General features: G+C 41.2%; 2 protein-coding genes across 11 annotated transcripts in view; one reads left to right on the top strand and one right to left on the bottom strand.

The window, feature by feature from the left end:
• slc16a3b (solute carrier family 16 member 3b) overlaps nucleotides 1-24,601 on the bottom strand; it is a 42,182-nt gene extending 17,581 nt beyond the window's left edge. For 2 of the 4 annotated variants that reach the window (XM_033611225.2, XM_078163418.1), the window contains exons 1-3: nucleotides 24,483-24,601; nucleotides 3,729-3,985; nucleotides 3,502-3,645 (exon numbers count right to left, since the gene is read on the bottom strand). In XM_033611225.2, coding sequence (XP_033467116.1) covers nucleotides 3,502-3,645; nucleotides 3,729-3,951 — 367 coding nt within the window. In that variant the 5' untranslated portion in view covers nucleotides 3,952-3,985; nucleotides 24,483-24,601. Of the gene's footprint in view, nucleotides 1-3,501; nucleotides 3,646-3,728; nucleotides 3,986-22,998; nucleotides 23,022-23,151; nucleotides 23,535-24,482 lie in introns of those variants that run through there. The other 2 variants (XM_033611226.2, XM_033611227.2) reach the window with 2 other exon arrangements.
• Nucleotides 24,595-24,963, top strand: part of ccdc57 (coiled-coil domain containing 57) — a 142,335-nt gene continuing 141,966 nt past the window's right edge. For 5 of the 7 annotated variants that reach the window (XM_078163414.1, XM_078163413.1, XM_078163411.1 and 2 more), the window contains exon 1: nucleotides 24,596-24,839. In XM_078163414.1, the coding sequence (XP_078019540.1) occupies nucleotides 24,837-24,839 (3 nt within the window). In that variant the 5' untranslated portion in view covers nucleotides 24,596-24,836. Of the gene's footprint in view, nucleotides 24,840-24,963 lie in introns of all 7 variants that reach the window. The other 2 variants (XR_013488400.1, XM_078163416.1) reach the window with 2 other exon arrangements.

Raw genomic sequence — 24,963 nt, 5'->3', positions numbered from 1 at the left:
CACCATAGTTCACACACAGACACTAGTAAGAGGCTAGTAGCAGTAAGCTGTTTTTGTCTGCTTTAGAAAGTCTCATGGGCTCGTTTCTCTTGTTGACACTGCCCTTGTAAATAAAGGTATTTCATTTTGATTTCTAAGTTTTTATTGCTTATTACGCATAATAGTTATAGAAATGCATATCAGCAGATGTCTGTAGCCCACAGAATAATACAGTTGTAATGTGAATTGCACTGAAGATTGATTATTTTAGAGAATGTTTAAATTGCTAAAGGTAGTTATTGCATTACCAACTGTGCCTGTCTACAGTAAACTGTTAGGATTTCAAGTAACACCCTAAACAGAATGTTACTGTAAATCCAAATAATCACAGAAATATGCACCATTTCATTTTTACGGTAATAGACTGTGAAAATGTTAAAAAGTATGGATATAGCGCTGGCATTTGTGCTGCTACTATTTTACTGTATATTGTGAAATTACAGTATATTGCTGGCGTTTGTGCTGCCAGCTCTTTACTATTATTTTACAGTGAAATTATTTACAGTGCACATTTAAGAGTATACTCAAGACCACGTACAGTTAGGGCTGGCTCATGGCGAGGGACAGAGAACATAGGGATGTAGAATGCTGTAAAGCCCTCTGAGGCAAATTGTTACTTGTGCTATTGGGCTTCATGAATAAAATTGAAATTGCATTGATTCCACCACTGTTACATAAAAACAATATATTACAGAAAAAATCCTTTTAATACTCCATTTCAAACTGTGCCAAAAAACTATTGAGGTTCAATACCCATCCATAGGTAAAAGGTTATGGTTCTTCATGGAAAAGAAGAGTGTGACTGCCTCTCTGCAAGTGAAGTATCTACAAGGACTACATGGGGAATGTTGCTATTCCTAGAGTCTTATCACTAGTAAGGCTGGAATGTAGTTCATCTAAGAGTGAGGTTAAAAAAATGATATTGTCATTAAAATCAAACACATATTTCAACTTGACAGCATGAATGTGCTCAGAAGAGTCCATGATAATCTGCATATTAGATCATTGCGGCTCATGCAGGAAGCCATATATAAACAAATTTAACAGAGTAAATTCTTCTATAAGTTCTATATTAAATTACAGATTTGATGTATTTATACTTTACTTGAGTATTTATAAATCTCATGCTAATTCACTTCTCCACTAAACTTCAGATGGAAATATTTTACTTTTTACTCTACTACAATTATTTGATTACTTTAGTTACTTGTTGCTTAACAAATGTAAGATATTTGCACACAGACAGTATGCAAATATACAGGTGCAGCTGAAATGATTAGTCAGCTGATTATAAAATTAATTGGCAACTATTATGTCTGTCATTTTTCATGCAAAAACATTTCATAGTTCCAGCTCCTCAAATATGAGGACTTGCTGCTTTTCCTTTTAATTATTTTATTAATTATATTAGATTAGATTAGATTAATTTAAAATTAAAATTTTTTTTAAAATTAATACTTTTACTAGTGCAGAGTGCTAGCCAGCTATTTAGAGCAGCTGCTGATTGTTGGTACAAGGTTTCAGGAGTCAGAGCATTTATAAAGCTTTGAAATTTGCACCACCTGGCTTTTCCTAATGATTATATTGTTACATTACTGTGATCTGTTCATCTTCTACTCAATCACTCTGATCCAGATTAAATTTTTTTGAAAAATGGGTAAGAGCAAATTTGGATGATTAAGAATGTTTGGTGCATCTGGAGTTGACTTTTCTCATTTTTTCTTTTAACAGGAAATTAAGAGAACATACAAGAGAAATTTAGGAGAATGTTCCTGCATGAGGCCCACTGTGACCTGGGGGTGGCACTAAAGTAATGCTGAGAGGGCTATGGTTCACTCCCTGAGGAGCAGGAATTTGCTTATTGAGGTCACATGGCAATCTGGCCATCAGTTTGGATATTTTTTTGGTACTGATGATTTTGCCCACATAGTGGCACTGGAGGAAAGGTCAAGGAGTCACTAAAAGATCCATTATTGTTCTTTGTGAAGCAAGAACATCCACAGCACATTTGAATGGCAACTTTATAGAGTAGTTGTCAGGATGTGCTGCTGTGGACCAGTCTTTGAGGAATGAACAGAGCAACTGACCATATTAAAGGGAAATTTCGGTTTATTTCAACCCGTCTCCTATCGTCCTAAATTTGTTTCAAGTGACCAGTGACATAGAAATAATAGTTAGCATGTTAGCCGTTAGCCTAGATACAGCCGTAGTGTCAGACCTGTTAAAACATAAGTGAACGGGCATCCCTTCAAGTGCAAAGTTAGTTCACTAAACAAGCTTTTTTTCTACAAAGACCGCCTCATATCGTTAGGATAAATGTCAGAGAACATATAGAAAACGACATGTAAACGTGATGTCTTACCTTACCGGTGTGCTGCCATGTTTGTTTATCCCTCTAGCTCTGCTTTCCAAAGCGTGGCCGAAATATCTCAAGAACAAGCAGCAACAGCTGGAAGGCAGAACTGGATGAATGAACTTTTCAGGCTACTGCCTGAAAAGTTCATTCATTTATTTTATGAAAGATTTATAGAATAATGGCTGACTTTTTGCCAGACTTCGACTTTGTGGAGGAGGAATTTGATTTTGCAGAGTTTGATGGCCGCCCTTATTTATTTGAGCCAGAATACACTGACGAAGAGCTTCGTGAAATTGAAGAATGGAGGAGGAGGAGAGAGAGAGGAGCAACAGGTAACGTTAGAGGACGAGAGGGGAGGAATGGCTGCGTAGCTCTGGAGATTGGTGGTGTACCTGTGAATGCTGTGCCCCAGTGCCCACAGCAGAGGAATGCCTCTGTTGCAAGGAATGGGAGCGGTTGCAGCCTTATTTTCAAGGTCTGGATGTGACCGAGGACGAGACACCTCCACCTGGAGTAACGTCAGTATCCAGCTGGGCTTTATCTAGAGCTGGCGAGATATATTTCGGCTGTGCTTTGGAAAGCAGAACTAGAGGGATAAACACACATGGCAGCACACCGGTAAGGTAAGACAGCACGTTTACATGTCGTTTTCTATATGTTCTCTGACATTTATCCTAACGATATGAGGCGGTCTTTGTGGAAAAAAAACTTGTTTAGTGAACTAACTTTGCACTTGAAGGTATGCCCGTTCACTTACGTTTTAACAGGTCTGACACTACGGCTGTATCTAGGCTAACGGCTAACATGCTAACTATTATTTCTATGTCACTAGTCACTTGAAACAAATTTAGGACGATAGGAGACGGGTTGAAATAAACCGAAATTTCCCTTTAAGCGTTGGCAGCTGGTTGAAATGTAGGTACCTTTTTCACTGACATCTTTTGTTATGTCTCATAAATATTGTTGTTGTGTATTTAAAGAAAATGAGCTATAAAACAAGAAGCAACTAATCAGCGTCTGACTTTACAGAATGAATATGGATGCATGCATGTTTGAGTCCTTGTCACATGTTCGTGATTGCTACTTGGGCATGTATGTTGTGTTACCTGTGATGACTCCAGTACAGAGGTAAATGTGTATGATGCTGGTGGCAAAGGAGGCCAGAATCATTCCCAGTGAGGCAAAGAGCCCTCCAACCATCATCACTGGCCGACAGCCAAACCTGTTTACTAACACACTGCACAAAGGGCCTATGAAAACACAATCAACCCATCAGTACGCAGTACACATGCCAACAGTTAATCACTCTCAGACGTGTGCTATCCTTATCTACCTGTGCCATACAGCATGGCAAGCAGTATTGATGAGATCCAGGCAGTGTCACTGTAGCCGACGTCAAACTCTCGGATCAGCTCCTTGAAGAACACGCTGACAGCTTTGGGGAAAGCGTAGGAGAAGCCAGTGATGACAAAGCAGCCAACCAACACTGCCCAACCCCAGCCGCCATCTGGTGCCTTCACCCCAGGAGGTCCATCGTCCACCACTGCTCCTCCCATGATGCTCTCTTGACTGCTATGTTACGGTAAATGACTAGAAACACAGTGGTAAAAAAAAACAAATTAATCCTTTAGCTTGTGATGTCACTCATATTTTCATATATCCTACAAATATTCATGTTGATTTGGAGAATTATTTTAGACTGTAGTCTCATCCTGGAGCACATCATGATTACCATCATTCAAAACCATCAGGTCAATAAGTTTAGAATTATTTAGGAACTGTTATTTATTTATCAGAGGAGGGGTGTGGCTGGGGTGTGACTTCATTGTTTTTATTTTGATCCTGTCCAAACCTACAAATACCTCTCCTTGAGCCTCCCTGAATGACGGGTGGAAAATGCATGTCCCTCCCTCCACGATAAATTACTAATTGGATTCTTACCCTTTGATGTTTAAAATTAAAAGTTAAAAGCTGAACATGAAAATCCTGGAGTTGAAAAAGCCTTGGTTTTTCACTCTTGTCATGCATGCTGGTTAGATCATGCAAACGCTTTATTTTTGGCCAAATTTTAAATGAGATGTAGAATAAAGTGATTTTGATGAATTATCACTATTTTAAGCTCGGATTTATATATGTTGTTTTCTGACAGAAGTGTTCATCATGCATTATGTGTCCAAGGTCCATTGGAAACTTCAAAATCGTGTGTGTGTTATTAATACATTCAGAACATGTACACACGTGCACTGTTCTGCATGTACATGTACATGCAGAACAGTGCATTAGTTACTGGTCATCCAGCTACTGTAGTTACTGTTACTGCAAGTTACCGTCATTAGTTCACTGAACATGTTTGGTTTTGAGACTTCAATTTGTGGGAGAGGTTGTATTTTTATTTGCAGAACTAATTCTATTTTAAGACTGTGTGTAGCAGTGTGTGTGTGTGTGTGTGTGTGTGTGTGTGTGTGTGTGTGTGTGTCATCTAGGAGTGGCGGTTTGGTGTGTTCATTCCAGTGGGAACATGGTATTTGCAGAGATGATTTATTGTTAACAGCTTGTCAAGACAGATGAAGCTTCCTCCTTAGCCATGACAAGGAATATACTGAATAACGTCACATTTTAGTGCAGTAAAAGATTAAGTAAAATACCAGTCGACACAATAGTCCTGTAAAACATGCTTATTAATTGCTTGCAAGAGGCACTGCCAGTACTACACCGATGTGACTGATGTTGAAAGTCTCATCTGCAGTTCTTGGGAGCACTTTGCATCAACACTCGCCAACAACAACCTCACAGCTGTGTGTGTGTGTGTGTGTGTGTGTGTGTGTGTGTGTGTGTGTGTGACTTCCCTCAGGGTGTGACTGACCTTTCTTTGACCTGGTTTTGACACGTCTTGATTTAGAAAACATTGTTCTGCTTTTACCCTTTATACGTCAAATATCTGCAGTTCTGAACCTCCTCATCCATGTCCGCTTGTTTGTCTACAGGATGTCTTATTTATGATATCCTCAGAACTCACACATAAAACATGTAGATAGAATGAGGTCTGACCCTCCTTCAAGATGAAACTCTCAGTACATTTCCATGTGCAGTTAAGTGGAGCAACGGTTAAAGCTCAACAAGGCAACTCCGCTACGATAGATGGTGTTATGCCCCCTTTCAGCTAGTTAGTATTGGACCTTTTTCCGGTTGACCTATAACGTCACAGATCAAACAAACATCATTCTGTGTTTAACTCCCATCCATGTTTTTTGAAATACTGAAGTCTTTCAGCTGACAAAGCATGAACTGCATCTCCTTGTTCTTCCAAAAATGCACGGCTCTGGATGTAGATTTCACCATGTTGTTACCGGCTTCTTCTTCTGTCACACATTTAATGCTATTTAGCCCGTTTCCACCAAAATTTTTCTACCCTTCAGACATGATACCTAGACCTTAGCGTTTCCTCTGCAAACCGTACCTTTAAATGTGGGCGGGGTTGTTGTCACTCACTGCTCCGTCCAGCACTCACTGTATTTCCTCATTATCAGTGACACACAGGAAAGTCTGCACCGCGTTTATCGTCCACAGAATGAGGCTGCACTCCGACATTTTCAGAACAAAATAGCTCAAAAGAAAACAGGCTGCAGTGAGAGTCTCTCTCCATGGGATATTTAAAAATAGTTTGTGCATTTAGTCATTCTCAGTCAAGCTAAGGGGTTTAGTGTTGCATTGACCCGATGCTACGCAACCCTTTTTTTTTTCTCAGAGTGAGGATTATAATATATGCAGTTCACATAACCCCGCCGAAATTAATACATATAAACGCTTGAAGATCCACTCATTACTAAAAGTTTATGTCATACAAAAACTAAAGTAATGGTCAGAGTTGTCATATGGAATATTTATGGTGTGTTGATTGAGTCACGTCGTCAGCTCGTGCATTGAGTAACATTACAAGTTATTTTTTCTCCAACATCCTTTCATTACATATTTACAGTTTACTAATTAAACACTCCACGATATGAACAGTGGCTTCTCCCTGATAACCAGACAGAACTCAGCCCTGAGCACAGTGACCATCTGCTATTGACCAATCAACGGACTGCAGTGTTCACAGCTCCACCTTTTAGTACCAGATCTGTGTGCTAGGTACCCCAGTAGAAGGGGTACCAAAAATGGCAACGGTCAGGAACGGTTCCATTGGTACTATCCACAACTTTTCGTAGTGGAAACGGAAAAAACCTAACTGAACCGTACCGTACTGCTTGGTGGAAACAGGACTTTTGACTTACAGGTCAAAGCATGGGATGGAAACTGTGGAGCATGATAAAGTCCAGTTTAAGTCGGACTAACACAATACTAATTTTCTCTAATGTCATGTAAACATACTGCCTGTTAAAATGAGTTAACTCAGTATATGCATTTACCAGGGACGCAGCACCAAATTCTGGTCCTGTGCAAAAGTAGTCTCTATGGGCTGCCTGCCCCTCCTATCTTGATCCATGTCTCTGTCATGCACTTTGAAAAATTGTTTTACAAAGTCAGTTTGCTTTCTTTTCCTTTCCTTTTCTTTCTGTATTTCTTTTCTTTTTGGAACCTCAATCTCCCACTCTTAGGGAACGACATGACACTGCACATATTAGCAATCACTTGGCTGTGGCTGCCTGTGGAGAAGAATCCCAGGCTACATTCCTGACAAAATGTAGCAAAACGTTTATTCAAATGAAAACAGTTTTGAACACTCTGTTGTGTTTCACAAGCGCACTGCCTTTTAGTATAGTGAATAGGGATGCACAATAATATGGGCACGTCATCGGACGATATTGGCCTTAAAATTAAAATGAATTGGCCAAAATGCTTTTTCTTATTTTGCACAATGAATAAATATTACATATATTGAAAAGTATTGTATTTCATGTCTCCATCTGCTGGTGGGCCAGAGTATGCATGCATAATATGAGGTCAATTCCACTATAGAAGATAGGGCTGGACAATTAATCGAATTTTAATCATGATTTCGATTTTGGCTTCTCACAATCATAAAAACATTATAATCGAAGAAAAACAATTAATGCGCCGCACGGCACAGCGTATATGTAAGTTCCTGTGCTGGAAAAGCACCGTGAATGCACCTGTGTTATGTGCAGCAGGAGCGAGCGTGTGACGTGTGTTGATCAATAATATGTGGAGCAAGTGATTGAGAACATGGCAGAAAGGCAGCCTGAGAAGAAAGGTAGGACAACTTCAGTCATCTGGAAACATTTTGGCTTCAAGTTGACGGACGTTGAGCAAAAGGAAGTTTTTTGCAAAGTTTGTCATGCTGTCGTGTCTGCCCCCCAAGGCAACACGAATGGAAAAAAAAAAGTCCAAAAAAATTTATAACTTACAAATTATGGCGAAAACGTAGTTTCTTGCAACCCTAGAATTGAGATAAAAATATTCACAAACGAAAAACACTTCTGGTTGCTGATAAGTAGTGTTTAACTTTTGATTTAACACTAAAAATGAAAACCCTCGGCGCGCACTGCAGCGCAAGCAGACAGATGCGTGACTCAGAGCAGCATGTGTCACTGACACCAGACTCAGAGAGAAAAAAACAGGCCGAATATTCAATTTTTTTTTTTCAAAATCGAATCCCGTGCCATGGAATGAAGCTTCAAAGCTTCGAATTTTTTGGGTCAGCCCTAGTATTTATTTTTATTTATTGTTTTTATTGCTATTATTATTTTAATTTACTATTATTATTTTTATTTTTTTTTACTTGTTTACTTGTTAGTAATTTATTTCTGGCTGTTCTTTTAAGTTATATTTAAAGTTGAGTTTTGGTGGAGTTTTGAAATCAATGAATAATCGTGTTTATTAATCACGGTTTCAATATCAATCAAAATAATCTTGATTATTATTTTTGCCATAATTGTCCAGCCCTAACAGAAGGTACTTGATGATCACTAAAATTAGTTTTTATATATCGGCATATCAGATATCAGCAAAAAATCCAATATTGTTCATCCCTAACAGTGAGGTTTAATTGAGTTAAATTCAAAAGGGCTTTATTGGCCAGGGAAACATGTTTGGCGAAGCAAGTGTGAAATATAAACAAAAATATGTAAGTACAATAAATAAATATCTACCAGACATTTATGTATGTGTGTGTGTGTGTGTGTGTGTGTGTATCGCTACTTTATGGTTAACTCCTCTGACACAGCCACCAATGAGAGAAAATGTACCCAGAGGCAAAATTTACCCAACAACTTAACAGAAAAACAGCAAGTGACTACAGAAGATACATAAAGTCATTATTATAAAAGCTAGTTCAGAATGACTAAGCATAATTATTATAACAGGATTTCCCTCACTGCCAGAAAACACACACACACACACACACACACACACACACACTTTCCCCACACACAGACACATCCTCGCACTTCCTACACAGCCTTTTATCTCTGCTGCTTATTCTCACACTGCTAGAATACACACTTTTCTCTCATACAATGCATTCATACATTCTACCTCAAGAAGTCTGTCACAAACTGGTGCTCAAAGATTCAGCTCTGAGGAGTTAAATGTATCGGATTTCTTGTATGTGAGTAATTAAGGGCATTATTAGGGCCCGAGCGACGATGAAGTCGTCCATAGGACCCTATTGTAATCGCGCTGTTTATTATTAGGGCCCGAGCAGGACACCTGCGAGGTCCCTATTGTTTTTCTCCCGATTATTTATATATATATATATATATATATATATATATACAGTACAGGCCAAAAGTTTGGACACACCTTCTCATTCAATGCGTTTTCTTTATTTTCAGGACTATTTACATTGTAGATTCTCACTGAAGGCATCAAAACTATGAATGAACACATGTGGAGTTATGTACTTAACAAAAAAAGGTGAAATAACTGAAAACATGTTTTATATTCTAGTTTCTTCAAAATAGCCACCCTTTGCTCTGATTACTGCTTTGCACACTCTTGGCATTCTCTCCATGAGCTTCAAGAGGTAGTCACCTGAAATGGTTTTCCAACAGTCTTGAAGGAGTTCCCAGAGGTGTTTAGCACTTGTTGGCCCCTTTGCCTTCACTCTGCAGTCCAGCTCACCCCAAACCATCTGGATTGGGTTCAGGTCCGGTGACTGTGGAGGCCAGGTCATCTGCCGCAGCACTCCATCACTCTCCTTCTTGGTCAAATAGCCCTTACACAGCCTGGAGGTGTGTTTGGGGTCATTGTCCTGTTGAAAAATAAATGATCGTCCAACTAAACGCAAACCGGATGGGATGGCATGTCGCTGCAGGATGCTGTGGTAGCCATGCTGGTTCAGTGTGCCTTCAATTTTGAATAAATCCCCAACAGTGTCACCAGCAAAACACCCCCACACCATCACACCTCCTCCTCCATGCTTCACAGTGGGAACCAGGCATGTGGAATCCATCCGTTCACCTTTTCTGCGTCTCACAAAGACACGGCGGTTGGAACCAAAGATCTCAAATTTGGACTCATCAGACCAAAGCACAGATTTCCACTGGTCTAATGTCCATTCCTTGTGTTTCTTGGCCCAAACAAATCTCTTCTGCTTGTTGCCTCTCCTTAGCAGTGGTTTCCTAGCAGCTATTTGACCATGAAGGCCTGATTGGCGCAGTCTCCTCTTAACAGTTGTTCTAGAGATGGGTCTGCTGCTAGAACTCTGTGTGGCATTCATCTGGTCTCTGATCTGAGCTGCTGTTAACTTGCGATTTCTGAGGCTGGTGACTCGGATGAACTTATCCTCAGAAGCAGAGGTGACTCTTGGTCTTCCTTTCCTGGGTCGGTCCTCATGTGTGCCAGTTTCGTTGTAGCGCTTGATGGTTTTTGCGACTCCACTTGGGGACACATTTAAAGTTTTTGCAATTTTCCGGACTAACTGACCTTCATTTCTTAAAGTAATGATGGCCACTCGTTTTTCTTTAGTTAGCTGATTGGTTCTTGCCATAATATGAATTTTAACAGTTGTCCAATAGGGCTGTCGGCTGTGTATTAACCTGACTTCTGCACAACACAACTGATGGTCCTAACCCCATTGATAAAGCAAGAAATTCCACTAATTAACCCTGATAAGGCACACCTGTGAAGTGGAAACCATTTCAGGTGACTACCTCTTGAAGCTCATGGAGAGAATGCCAAGAGTGTGCAAAGCAGTAATCAGAGCAAAGGGTGGCTATTTTGAAGAAACTAGAATATAAAACATGTTTTCAGTTATTTCACCTTTTTTGTTAAGTACATAACTCCACATGTGTTCATTCATAGTTTTGATGCCTTCAGTGAGAATCTACAATGTAAATAGTCATGAAAATAAAGAAAACGCATTGAATGAGAAGGTGTGTCCAAACTTTTGGCCTGTACTGTATATATATATATATTTTTTTTTTTTTTTTTTTTCTTCCGCCCATATGATCGCATTTTTCACTGCCTGAACATACCCCAAAACTCACCAAACTTGGAATATAAGTCACACCTGGCGAAAAATTTGATAATCTATTGTCATCCTGAATTTCCACCACTAGGTGGCGCTATTATTAAGGAAAGTGCGTTTTGGCTCATAACTCCCATATACTTTGTCGCACATTCAAAAACCTTATATCCACGCGTTCAGTGAATTGTGCTGATTCTCGTGATATAGGCGACGCCCATTTCCGCCTAACATTTTTTTCGCAAATTCGCAAAATGTCGCAAACCTACTTTTTCGAACTCCTCCTAGGCAATTTCACCAATTTGCACGAAACTTTACACACAGCATCTGTGGACTCTTCTGACAAAAAGTTATTAAAAGAATTTTGATATTCCAAAGAATACTCAAGTTATTAAATAACAACTTCCTGCAGATTTAGTTCTAAACAGGAAGTGTTGCATATCTCCACATTGGTGGGTCCGAATGACATGAAACTCAGTTTACTACTTCCCCATGAGCCCCTGAGGCTCTGTGCAAAGTTTCGGGTGATGACCACAAGGTGGCGCTCTTTAAATTGAAGTATTTTATATCTCAACATCGGTTGGGCAGATTAAAACGAAACTTGGTATAATTATTGTCAATGCCCTCCTGAGGATATCTGATGAAGGACTTACTGTTCTGCCACTAGGTGGCGCTCTGGTGGCCATCTAATTTAATATTTGGCATTGTGCCAACACCATAACACTCATGGAAATAAAATTGATAGGGGTGGTAAAGACTGGCCCCTGTAACTCATACACCAAAAATGACCAGCTGGTGGTGCTATTTTCAATGCAAAAGTGTTTTTGGCTAATAACTCCCACATAATATGTCGCACATTGTTGAACCTTCTATTTACGTGTTCTCTGAATTCAGCTGAATTGTGTGGTGTAAGCCACGCCCACTTTCGCAGTAACTTTCCATTCGCTAAATTGCGACAAATGAAAAACATATTTTTTCGAACTCCTCCTAGGCGATTTGACCGATTTGCACCAAACTTTGCTTGTAGCATCTGTGGACCCTCCTGACAAAATGTTATTAAAAGAATTTTGATCGTCCAAAAAACGCCCAAAATATAAAACAACAAATTCCTGCACATTGTTTTCAAAACACAGTCTTTCATATCTTGACCAAATACAGTCCGATTACCACAACACTTCTGCTAATTGTGTTCCATGGCCCGATGAGGGATTGTGCAAAATTCAGTGCAAATCGGCCAATAGGTGGTGTGAATGAAAGTAAATTGGAAATCTTCAAATCCTCTTCAAAACTCATCGACCTCTTCTTGTCCCTCATACTTTGAGCTAGAGACACCATGTCAACTTTTAAAGAGTCAGAAGACCTTGAACTATTGGGCATGTATTAAGCTTCTACTTTTTGGAAAAATACATACGTGGGTTGGGTGCCTACCTGTATACTGGAAATGTAAGTAAGAGATAACGTTTATTTTTTTATTTATTACAGCTGACAAGACTTCTAGGTGCACGGTCCCGACGGTAGCATGCCCCGACGCGCGCGGACTGCGAGGGCCCGTTCATTGCTGCTTGCAGCTTTGATTATTATTATTATTATTATTATTATGCCAATTTCACCCCTTTCACAAAATGCTTCTAACGTTCCACATTCGTCCAGCCGGATCCGAAATTCAATATTTTTGGGCGGTTGCACATGGTCGACGCGAAATGCTGAAATAGCGCCCCCTACAAATTTTCAAAAACCCCTCCCCTTGGGGTTAGTTTGTCGTAGGCAAATGAAATTTGGTACGCACATGTATCATACCGAGACGCACAAAAAAGTCTCTTGACGTCATGTTAAAATCCCAACAGGAAGTCGGCCATTTTGTTTAGAATTTTTTCGTTACGGCGATTTCCACAACTTAAATTTGAACGAACGAACTCCTAGATATTTCGTCCGATTGACTTCAAATTGGCTACAGATCATCCTCACAACATGCTGATCAAAAGTTATTAAAAGCTTTACACTATGTCAAGGGGCGTGGCCGCTAGGGTGTGACAAACTTTGGCGACTTTTCGTTTTCTCGCCATCGAATTTTGAACGGACCTCACGTCCACATACTTGATCTCAGCAGCTTCAAACTTGCTGGACATGATGATGGCTCCGCCCTGAACGGCCAGATATATTAATATCCCACCTTACTCATAATGCCACTTGGTGGTAACAGGAAGTGACCAGTTTTTATTTTAACATGTACTGATGCCTCAAACTTGACCGCATTAACTTCATTCCACTTCTAATGCATGCAGAACAAGTTGGTGAAGCTACCTTATGAACGCTGTGAAGCTACATCTAATGGTGTCCATGTGGCGGTGTGGCGACTATCGATCTCTCACCACTAAATACGTTTGGCTTTTTGATGGCTTCAACGATCTCATGTCCTCATGAAAATTGATACACAGGTCAAGAATGGCGAGCTCTTGCATCCCATAGGGGCCCCGCCCATGGGGGGGACAAAATGCGTCTATAGTGCCCCCTTGAAATTTTCAAAAACCCCTCCCCATAGGGTTTTTTTTTGGAGTAGTAAGATGAAAATTGGTACATATGTGTATGTTGTCCAGACGCACAAAAAAGTCTCTGCCACCAATGGTCTACTCCAAACAGGAAGTCGGCCATTTTGATTTAAACTTATCATTTTGGTGGCGATTTTGTGATTTCGACACCTTGTATTTTGACGAACTCCTACAAATTTTGTCCAATCAACTTCAGATTTGGTACAGATCATCCAGAGACCATGCTGATCAAAAGTTATTAAAAGCTTTTCTCTATGTCAAGGGGCGTGGCCGCTATGGCACTGCCCTCGCCATCAAATACGTTTGGCTTTTTGATGGCTTCAGAGACTTCATCTCCTCCTTAAAATTGATACATAGGTCAAGAATGGCGAGCTCTTGCATCTGATAGGGGCACCGCCCATGGGGGGGACAAAATGCCTCTATAGCGCCCCCTTGAAATTTTCAAAAACACCTCCCCACAGGCTTTTTTTTTGGTGTTGGAACATGAAAATTGGTACACATGTGTATGTTGTCCAGACGCACATAAAAGTCTGTGGCACCAATCGTCTACTCCAAACAGGAAGTCGGCCATTTTTATTTTGACTTGTCATTTTGGCGTGATTTTCACATGTTGTATTTTAATGAACTAGTCCTAGGGATTTCATCCAATCGACTTCAAATTTCTTACAGATCATCCAGAAACCATGCTGATCAAAAATTATTAAAAGATTGTCTCTATGCGAAGGGGCGTGGCCTCCATGGCACCACCATATTTGATGCATCGCCATGCATATTGAAGCAGCTCTCCCTCCCACATACTTCATCCAAACTGCTTCAACATTTCTGTACATGATAAGAGCCCCACCCTCAATGCCTCCATATGCTCGTAGGCAATCTTGCCGCCCCCTTGTGGAAACAGGAAATGCCATCTATTATACATTGACATTGTCCGATTTGCTCGAAACTTCACATATGTGATGACGGTCCACCCCTGAACGCACCTACCCACATCTGGTTATGCTCGTAGCACCACCTGGTGGATGAACGAAACATTGCGTTTTTCGCTCCTGCCAGGGTTTTTCTCCCTTCTCGCTCTGCGCCACAGCCCCCCATGCCCCAGGCCCCCGCGGTTGCATGGGGGAGCGAGGACCCGATCACAGCTGCTTGCAGCTTTAATTTCCATTTGTTTCCTCCACTGTAGGCCTAATATAGCATATTATATTACTATAATCATTGCTGATGTACAATCCATAATAAATTTTCCTGTATTATAAATAATAATAATAATAATAATAATAATAATAATAATGATAATAATAATAATAATACTCCGAGAACCCCGCCACCTTAACATGGTGGAGGGGTTTACGTGTCCCTGTGAACCTGGAAGCTGTGTTGTCCGGGGCTAACAGCCCCAGGTAGGGTTGGCAAAGTGGTCCCAGGGGAGGGGCCAGACTAAGAGCAATTCACGAAGACCTTGATAAAACGGGCACTTCGGACCTTAGGCACCTAACCTGGTATGGGGACACCAGGGCCCCTCCCTGGAGCCAGACCTGTATGCACCGAACAGCAGATCGGAGTACTTTGTGCAACTCATGGACTGGCCATAACAAACACCATGTTCAAGCATAGGGTGCTGGAACGGAGGCTCCAAAGTGTACCTGGTACCAGAACACCCTAGGCCAAAGATTGATAATCAATTGTGGCTGTATCATCAGATCTGCAGCCATGTCTCTTGGACACTCAGAAGAAGAGAGGAGCAGAGCTGTCAACTGATCACCACCAAACGCGTAGCGAGGGTGAACTGGGAACGTCTGGCTGAGGCCCCTGTCTGTGAGGTCTTCAACTCCCACCTCTAGAAGAATTTCTCATGAACCCTGGAGGAGGTTGGGGACATGGAATCCAAGTGGTCCATATTCAAAGCCTCCTTGTGAAGGCGGCTGCAAGGAGCTGTGGTTTGAAGGTTGTCTGCGTATGTTGTGGCGGCAACCCAAGAACCCGCTGGTGGACACCAGTGATGAGGGAGGCTGAAGAAGGAGGCTTTTCAGGTCTGGCTGGCCCAGGGATCTACAAAAGCAGCAGACAGGTACCAGGCCAGAAGGGCTGCAGCTCTGGTGGTCGCTAAAGCAAAAGCCCGGGTGCAGGGGGAGTTCAGGGAGGCTATGGAGAAGGACTTTCGGTTGGCCTCAAGCAAGTTCTGGCAGACCGTTAGACACCTCAGGAAGGGAAAGCAGGGCTTGTCTCAAGTTGTGCTTAGCAGAGAAGGAGAACTGCCTCCCCAAACTGGGGACATCATCGGGCAGTGGAAGGAGCACTTTGAGCAACTCCTGAACCCGGCCATCACGTCCACCATGGAGGAGGCAGAGCCAGAAGATTCAGGGGAACTCTTGCCCATATCCTTGGCAGAGGTTGCTGAGGTAGTCAAAAAGCTCCCCAGTGGCAAGGCGCCGGATGTAGATGAGATTCACCCTAAGATGCAGAATGCTCTGGACACTGTTGGGCTGTCTTGGCTGACACGCCTTTTCAGTGTCGCGTGGAGGTCAGGTGTGTCCAGGTGTGTCTGTGGTGTGACAGCCCGGGATGGTGGTTCCCATTTTCATAAAAAGGGGACTGGAAGGGCGTTGGTGGTGTAGTGGATAACGCCGGCGTCCCATGTACAGAGGTGATGCCTCGCTGCAGCGGTCGCAGGCTCGACTCCAGCTTGCAACCCTTTGCTGCATGTCAACCCCCACTCTCTCTCTCTCTCATCCCATTTCAATCTGTCCTGTCCATTTAAGGCAAAAAGCCCAAAAAAAATTATCTTTAAAAAAAAAAAAAAAAGGAGACCGGAGGGTGTGTTCCAACTATTGGGGTGTCACAATGCTCAACCTCCTAGGTAAAGTTTACTCCAGGGTGCTGGAACGGAGGCTCTGACGGGGTCTAATTACGGAGTCAGGAGTAGCAATGCAGATTTGGTCCTGGCCGTGGAATAGTGGACCAGCTCTTCACCCTTGCGAGGCTGCAGGAGGGGCTGTGGGAATTTGCCCATCCAGTCTACGTGTGCTTTGTGGACTTGGAGAAGGCTTATGACCAATTCCCTCGGGGGGTCTTGTGGCGGGTACTGTGGGAGTACAGGGTACCGGGCTTGCTGCTATGAGCCATCTGGTCCCTGTATGACCAAAGTGAGAGCTGTGTCCGCATACTTGGCATAAAGTCAAACGCGTTTTCTGTGGTTGCTGGCCTCCACCAATCCCTCTTCACCAATCCTCTTTGTGATTTTCACGCACAGGAGTAAGGGGGATTGGCTTGGGGACCCTAGAATTGCATCTCTGCTTTTCGCACATGATGTGGTTCTGTTGGCTTTATCACTCCGTGACCTCCAGCATGCACTGGAGCAGTTTGCAGCTGAGTGTGAAGCGGTTGAGTCAGCACCTCCAAGTCTGAGGATGGACCAGTGGATTGCCCCCTCCGGGCTGGGGGAGATACAAGTAGCCAGAATGAATTTCTTCTGTGGGGTGGCTGGGCTCAGCCTTAGAGATAGGGTGGGGAGCTCGGACATCCAGAGGGAGCTCGGAGTGGAGCTGCTGCTCCTTTGCGTGGAAAGGGGTCAGTTGAGGTGGTTCGGGCATCTGATCAGGATGCCTCCTGGGTGCCTTCCGCTGGAGATGTTTCTGGCACGTCCCACTGGTAGGAGGCCCAGGGCAGACCCAGAACTGTACTGTACTGTACTAGTCTGTACATAACAATAATAATAATAATAATAATAATAATAATACAACAATAATGATAATAATGTAATAATAGATAGCAATAGTAGTAGTAGTTTTTTGTTAACATTAGTAGAAGTAGTAGTAGTACTACCAGACCAGTACTAATAGTAGTGGTAGTAGTACATTTGTTATTGCTAATAAAGGTTGTCAAGTTAAATGGCATGTTGTTGTACAGTCATTTTGTACCTATGATACATTTGGGATGGGGAGAGGTGGGGGCGGGGCCTTCAAATAAAATTTCGCTTAGGGCCCCAATTTGGTCAGGGGCAGCCCTGCCTGGGAATGCCTTGGGGTCCCCCAGGATGAGCTGGAAAGCATTGCTGGGGAGAAGGACGTCTGGGGTGCTTGGCTCAACCTGCCTCCCAAGCGACCTGGCCCCTGATAAGGGGATGAAAATGGATGGATGGATAAATAACAATAATAATAATAATAATAATAATAATAATAATAATTATTATTATTATTATTGCTATTTTCTAAATCAGCCTGATCAGACTGAGGTATATTTCTCCTGCTGTTTTTAGCTACTGTTCCTCCTAAAGTTCTACACTTGTCAACCATGGAGCACAACACCTTTGCCTTTGCTTTCCTTTGGCACATTCTGTAAAGGTGTGTAATGATACATACAATTTTTTTTAACTTTATTTATTTAACCTTTGTTTTACCAGGAAGTCCCAGTGAGATTGAACATCTCTTTTAAAAAAGAGACCTGGCCAAGGTAGCAGCTAATCAGAACATATTTAAAATGTAATGTAATGTAATAAAAAATCCACAATAAAACAACTATTCAAACACAGTGGCCTCTCAAGAAAAAAAAAACAAGCACATGTCTCTGTCGCCACATTCTTTATGATGCCCCTAAATTTAGAGATAGATATAAGTGTTTCTAATTTTAGATCTTTTTGAAGATCGTTCCATGTCCATGGTGCATAGGAGGAAAATGCAGTTTTTCCGAGATTTGTTGAAACCCAGGTCACATTAAAAAGCAACCACCTGGAGGAGCATAGCTGGTAACTACCAGTTAGCAAATCATACTACGAATTTGAAACTACCAAATCATAAAGAATGCAGTGATAAGTAAGTGCCTTTGCATTTGTAATAAAATGTAGAGATGCATGGTACACTGAATCAAGGCTACATACAATGGAGGAGGTTGCATGCATATACAATACGTCACCGTAATCAATCACAGACAGAAAAGTAGCTTCCACAAGTTTTTTCTTAGCACTGAAAGTAAAGCAAGACTAATTTCTAAAATGAAAGCCAATCTTCACTTTAAACTTCCTAACAAGAGTAGCAATATGTTTAATGAAACATTACTTAATGAAAGTTTGTCATCTATCTATCCATACCCCTAAGGTTTTGTATGAGGACACTCTTTCAGTGGATTTACCATCAGAAGTGAAGATGCTAAAATCATCAAACTGTGAGCAAGCTTTTGAGAACACCATAAACTTCTTTCTTTGGGCATTAAAAATCAATTTTAAACTCTTACCTATATCTGGTATACTAATTATTTATAACATATATTTTATTACCGTAGTTTCTTGGTTTATTTGTCCTTTATGATAAATGTATATGGTATGTAAAGCAGAGTTGTCAGATATATATCATAGATGTGTCTCTTTACAGTATATGTTTTCCTAATCTGATATGATTGATATCATATAGCCTGCATAATACAGTATTTACATATGGGATGAGTTTATCTTTCATAAATATGGTAAATATGTCCAGTATATCTACCTATATACTGTATGTGTATAAATACACAAATGCTGTATGGAACAGGCTCCATTTGTCTTCAAGGGATAGTATTGATTTTTGGAAGTAGGGTTTTATGGGATACTTATTGTTAGTCGGTGTATTACATACAGCAGATATTGGTTGGTATGCCCCCAGTTTGGAGAAGCAGGCTGGAGTGCTGACACAGAGGCTAAGCAATGCACTGCTGTACAGGGGTCAGCAACAGGAAGTATTTCCCCATCTATGCGCTCCTCAAAGCCACCAGAATTCCACTGACGAAAACAGTAATATATCCTCACTGAACACAGGAGCAGCTGGTCTACTGCTTCCTTGATCTGTTAGTTGGTTTGTGTCATTGTGTGACTTTGGTGAATCTGAACTAAGCCTTTTAAATGCCAAAGTCACACAATAACACAAACAAAATAGTTTTAAAAGGTGGTGGTCAATCAGCAGCCCCTGTGTTCAGCAATGTGAAATCATTGTTTTTCTCAATAGAGTCTGGCTTTGAAGAGAGCGATAGAATGGCTTAATTTTCCTGTTGGAAATCGCCGGCTGACAGTAAGAAGGAGCAGTGAAAATATTCTCAATACAGTGTACACTTAAAATGATACTGATTTTCTTTAGGTGGTTAAAATAAGTGTTGTCGCTGACCCCTCCACAGCAGTACATTTCTTAACCTGTGGGTTGGACTCTAGCCTGTTACCCCAAACTGGGGCCGTGCTGGCTGACATCTACTGTAGGTGATATACTCACTGTGGATAAGTACCCCATACAACCCCACCCTAATAAATCTATCCCTCAAAGCAATGTCTTCATTGCACTCATTTGTGACATCAGTCTGTCCCTAACAGGATGTTTCATAATGGCATTGACTAAATCAGACAAGTTTGATCACTTCCCTAAAATTCCCCTCCCACAAGCCCACCCACAGCATCCACATCTTCCATGACCACAGTTTGACCCATGCAGCATTCTGTCAGGAGGCCCATATATCAGCACCCATACTAAAATAAGACCCTTACATTCCACACTCACACACGCACGCACACACACGCACGCATGCACACACGCACACATACCACACACACACACACACACACACACACACACACACACACACACACTCAGAAGCTATCACACAGGGGTCATTTCTCATCCCCCATATGCAGATGAAAGGCCTTTGGATGTTATCTTGCATTGTGTGTATGTAGCAATTTACTTATGTTTATAATGACTGCACCGGTCTGCCATGTTGTGTAGTGGAGCTTTAATAGTGATTCCAACACTAAATAACTTTTTCGATCAGAATATATTATCTGGCTAAAGTGACCCAGTCTTCCAGTTGCTAAGTCCAGCTCAACATTTCAGCAGTTTCTGTAGCATTTGGCACATTAATCAGCAGCCACTACACCGTACCTCATCAGGGCTGTCCTCACCACAATCAGTCCAAGGGCCTCAGGAATTCCCTGAAAGGACTCCACAAGGATCCCAACAAAATGAAGCAGTCTACAGTTTATAACTGAAGGGTTAAGTCAGATCCCATAGCAGAATGGGAGACAGTACAAGGAAAACTCTTTTTGACAGCCTCTATAACAGCAAGCACCCCAATTTTGGGGTCTTTTTTTTTTTTCTTCAACCCTCCCCAAAGATACAAATATTTTTTCTTAAGCCTCCTTGTGTGACTGGTGAATGCACGACTCTCCCTCCACCATAAATAAGTAATCAGATTTTTAAACCTTTGATGTTTAAAGGTTTATGGTTAAACATATAAGACAAATTGAAAAGTTGAAAAAAGTCTTGGTTTTTCACTCTGGTCATGCATGCTGGATAGTTCATGCAAACGCTACGGTAAAAGTAGAATAAAGTAATTTTGATGAAATAACACTATTTGAAGCTCAGGTTTGAGTATGTTTTTTCTGACAGAAGTGTGCGTGTCATGGCACACATGATGTGTCCAAGGACCATCGGACATTTGAAAAATAATGACGATTTCTGTTTTTACAGCTTCTGCCTATGATTAATGGTGTAATTTTAGCAAATTTGAAAGAAAACATGCCTTCCACACCCAAAGGAATGCTTTCTTTAAAACTCAGCAGTAAATTAAATACAAACTAGTATTACCGCCCCATGGCCGCTGCACACCAGTCAAGTTTCTCTTAAAGTTTACATCTTCGTCTGTGAAAACATGGATGCTTCACACACGTCTTCCTCCCGGCAGCACAGAGGATCTATACAATCAGCACAGTTTCAAGGTGGACACCCAAGATGAGTGTCATCAATAAAGTATCTGACCAAATGTTTTCCCTTCTCTTCCTGAGATATGATGTTGAGTAATGGCCAGAAAAGTGTTTTATGCAGAATTTTAAGATGTCACAGTGATGTTGACCTTTGACCTTTTGGATATAAAAGTCTTCACTCCATTATTTTATCCTAGTAGACATTTGTGTGAAGTTTTGTCATAGTTAGCATTAGAATTCTTGAGTTATGGCTAAAAACATGTTTTGTGAGGTCACAGTGACCTTGACCTTTGACTACAAAATTCTGATAAGTTTATTCTTCAGTCCAAGTGGACGTTTGTGTCAAATTGAAAAAATTCCATCAAGGTATTCTGGTGATATTGCATTCACAAAAATGAGACGGCTGCAAGGTCACAGTAACCTTTGACCTATGACCACCAAAATCTAATCAGGACATTGTTGAGTCCAAGTGAACATTTGTGCCAAATTTGAAAAAATTCCTTAAGGGTGTTCTTGAGATATCTCGTTCACAAGAATGAGACAGACAAGGTCATAGTGACCTTTGACCATCAAAATCTAATCAGTTCATTCTGAAGTCCAAGGAGTTACTTGTGACGTTTGTACTTGGCAAATCACATAACATTTAAAATTGCAATAATATTGTGTTGTGACCTGTGATAGCAGCAAATCGTGATTCCCATCCATAGTTTTTCCACAGTAACTTGTGTAACAGTGACAGATTACATTTATTTATCATTTAACTATGTAACTCTGTTTCAGTAACTAGTTACCCTCCAACACTACCCATCATCCACTAAGAATGTGCGTGTTGCAAAGAATTCAAACACAGCAGTCACTGCAGTAATGTTAGGACTGAGTAGCAGCTCAGTACCCCATGTTCCTGCAGAACCTCCCATAATACATTCCATGGAAGTCAGACACACTCACCAAGTCCACAAAGCAAATGAGACAAGTGGGGCAAACGCTCATGACATTCCCAGCTATGGAGGGATCCATGTCAAAAATCCAATACATCTTCCCCATCATTCTGTGAGCAAAAGTACTGGTTATTAAATCCACCAGGCCTCTGACCAAAATCTTGTACAGCAAAGTCAGGTAATTTAGGACTCTTTTTAGTAGATTACCAACAAAAGAACCTAAAACTCTGAAGACTACCTTGAGTGTTACTTTTAAAACCATTATGTATCTCTGATATTTCTATAAAGTAAATATGTCCCATGACATGTTCAGGTAAAATGGGACAGTCATTGCTTGTTTGTTTTTTAAATGGTTTAATGGTTATTCTATCAGCTTATGCATTCATTCATTCATTAAGTCACTAATTTAATAAACACCATTCATTTGAAAAGATTGTCCAACTTGTCTGCCATGCTCTTAATGTTCTTTTGCTGCCTGTTTCTTTGGTGCCTTAATGTCTACAGTGGACAAACGTGTGTGTGCTTGCATGTGTGTGACACTGATGGCTAATACTGGACAACTGTGGCTTACATGGACTGCAACATCTTTAATATTTTTTAAGAGACAAAAATAGTAAAAATGTTGACATTTTTTAAAGAAAGCGTGCCCTCAAAACTCACCTGAGGACATGTTTTATTTGTATTTTTAAATGCCACAATTACTCCATTTGTCACAGCCAGAAAGTGTAAAAACAGAAATTAGAGTTAGGTTTTCAAATTTTCAATGGTCCTTGGACACATCATGTGGGTCAAGGCCTCGGCAGAAAAAAATGCAACCAAAATCTGAGCCAACCAAACCAAGCCTTTTTTAACTCCAGGATTTCATCTTCATCTTCTAACTTTTAACTTTAAACATCAAAGGGTAAATTTTAGAAAGTCTAAAAAAACAAGTCACACCCCAGCCATCCATCTCCTCTGACAAGTAAAGTACAGTCCCTTACCTTCTTTGCTGCCCATCGTAGTTATCTCTGACCAGTCAAAAATGATTGTTTCCTGTAAAGCACATCTGTAATAGCAATGCAATAATATGTTTGCTGTATAGCTGCCAATATTTAGAGAGCCAAAGATGTAAAACCGTATTTGTCCCATTTTACCTGATGTCCTAATGTACCTGACTGCACCCGATTCTGTTCATCGGACAAGAACGGAATTAGAGCGGTGTTGCCGGCATTAAAATCATTGACAGCGAGGTTTATTACAAAATATTTCACATATTTATTTCACAAAGATGTAACTCCAGGCTACATCTTGTAACTATACAACGGGACACCGTCGAATTCGAATGAGCGGAACCAGCCTCTAACCGATATTTCTCAGTTCATACTCCACGCTGGCAGACGTTCTAGAGGATGTGAGCAGAATTGTCCGTAAAGTTGATTTGATTAGCAGGCTCGTATAGGAAATCCCAAGGTTGAGTGACGGAGAAATGATGACGTTGAGATGCGTGACCCCACCAGCTTCATGTATGCAGGCGAGCGCACGTAGGCACTCCGGCTACTTCTTCTACATCACAGCCACAACAGTCTACAACTGTGTAGGCTCATTGCATCAGTAGGGTGACTCCACCAGCCCGAGAGTCAGGAAATGAGCCGACGATTAACGCTCTCTCTGTGAAATAACATCCACTCTGAAAACTTTTCGTCTTGTATAGTACTCTTAGTTTTTCTTGTCTTGTTAGTTGGTAAGATGGATGGCAACAGACCATTTCACTCTACTCTCTCTGTGTTTTTTTTAAAAATCTTATTTCATACCTGTGTAGTCTCTAAGTCAGAGATCAGTTTGTGAAACGTGCACACAGTGTTCCGCACGGGCAAATCGGTCTCACCCCCGTCATACCTTCGTTTAATAACAGGAAATATAAATGTTCGTTTTATTAGGCAACAGCTGAGTACCATTGCTTTATCCTAGAGAGCCAGCTTCCTATTTCAGTTGATGCTGGATACACTTCTCTCTTCCTGAAGGCTTAGCTACCTGAGACGCTGTTTTCTGCTCATAGTGTGCTGTAGACAGATGTGACCCACGGCGAGTGCGGACAAAACCCGGTGGCCTACGTGAGGACCGAGGCGTATGTCTTTAATGTGCATCCCCGCGAAGCAGATGGCTGATCTGAGAAGGTCCAGTTTGACCATCAGGAGACATCAGCGATAATAACATGTTATAACGATTCTAACTCTGTACGGAAGATACGCATTTGTGACACAGTTAGCTATATAATAACATCAATTTACACACATATATAAGCTACTCATCTCTATCCATCTGTTTTACTCTTGGTCGCGTGACATTCAGCTTTCCTGCCTACCTGTTACTCTCAGGTTATCGCATAACCCGGAAAATCCATCCATCCAATGCCAAGCAGGCTTGAAACACGGACAAACATGAACATAAAGCGTTGAATAAAAAGAAAAGACTAATGAGACTGTACCTGTCGAGATGCTGCTGACTGCCTCCCTCTGAAGCGCTTCTACATTAATCGCGTGAGCGCGCTTCCGTCGCTGGTTTTATTATACTGCGGCGCGCAGGAACCATTGTTTATTATTGTAGCTGGGGAACAATTTGACAGACGCACGGTTGCCATGGAAATTATTTCCATCACAGAGCGACGAGCCAAGTTTTGGTTGACGAGTTTAGCTCGTTAAATGGCATTATTAGCTAAGGTTATGATAGTGTAATAGTTAGATATTTGATCGCTACGTGTAGTCATGACTGTGACGTATGAAGACTGATAGGCCACGCGGAACTAACTGTCGAGTGCTACAAAAGCTAAAGCTTCTGTATTATGGTAAGCTAACTAATTGTTTATAACGTTACATTGTGTGTGTGTGTGTGTGTGTGTGTGTGTGCGTGTGTGTGTGTGTTTAAAACGTTTGTAAAGGACCAGGTTAGGGGCTGTTTACTAATGAGAG

This window comes from Epinephelus lanceolatus, chromosome 21 (genome assembly GCF_041903045.1).
Source record: "Epinephelus lanceolatus isolate andai-2023 chromosome 21, ASM4190304v1, whole genome shotgun sequence".
Taxonomy (NCBI): domain Eukaryota; kingdom Metazoa; phylum Chordata; class Actinopteri; order Perciformes; family Serranidae; genus Epinephelus; species Epinephelus lanceolatus.
The sequence above is the reverse complement of the archived record's forward strand: the minus strand, read 5'-3'. Positions and strand labels throughout refer to the sequence as shown.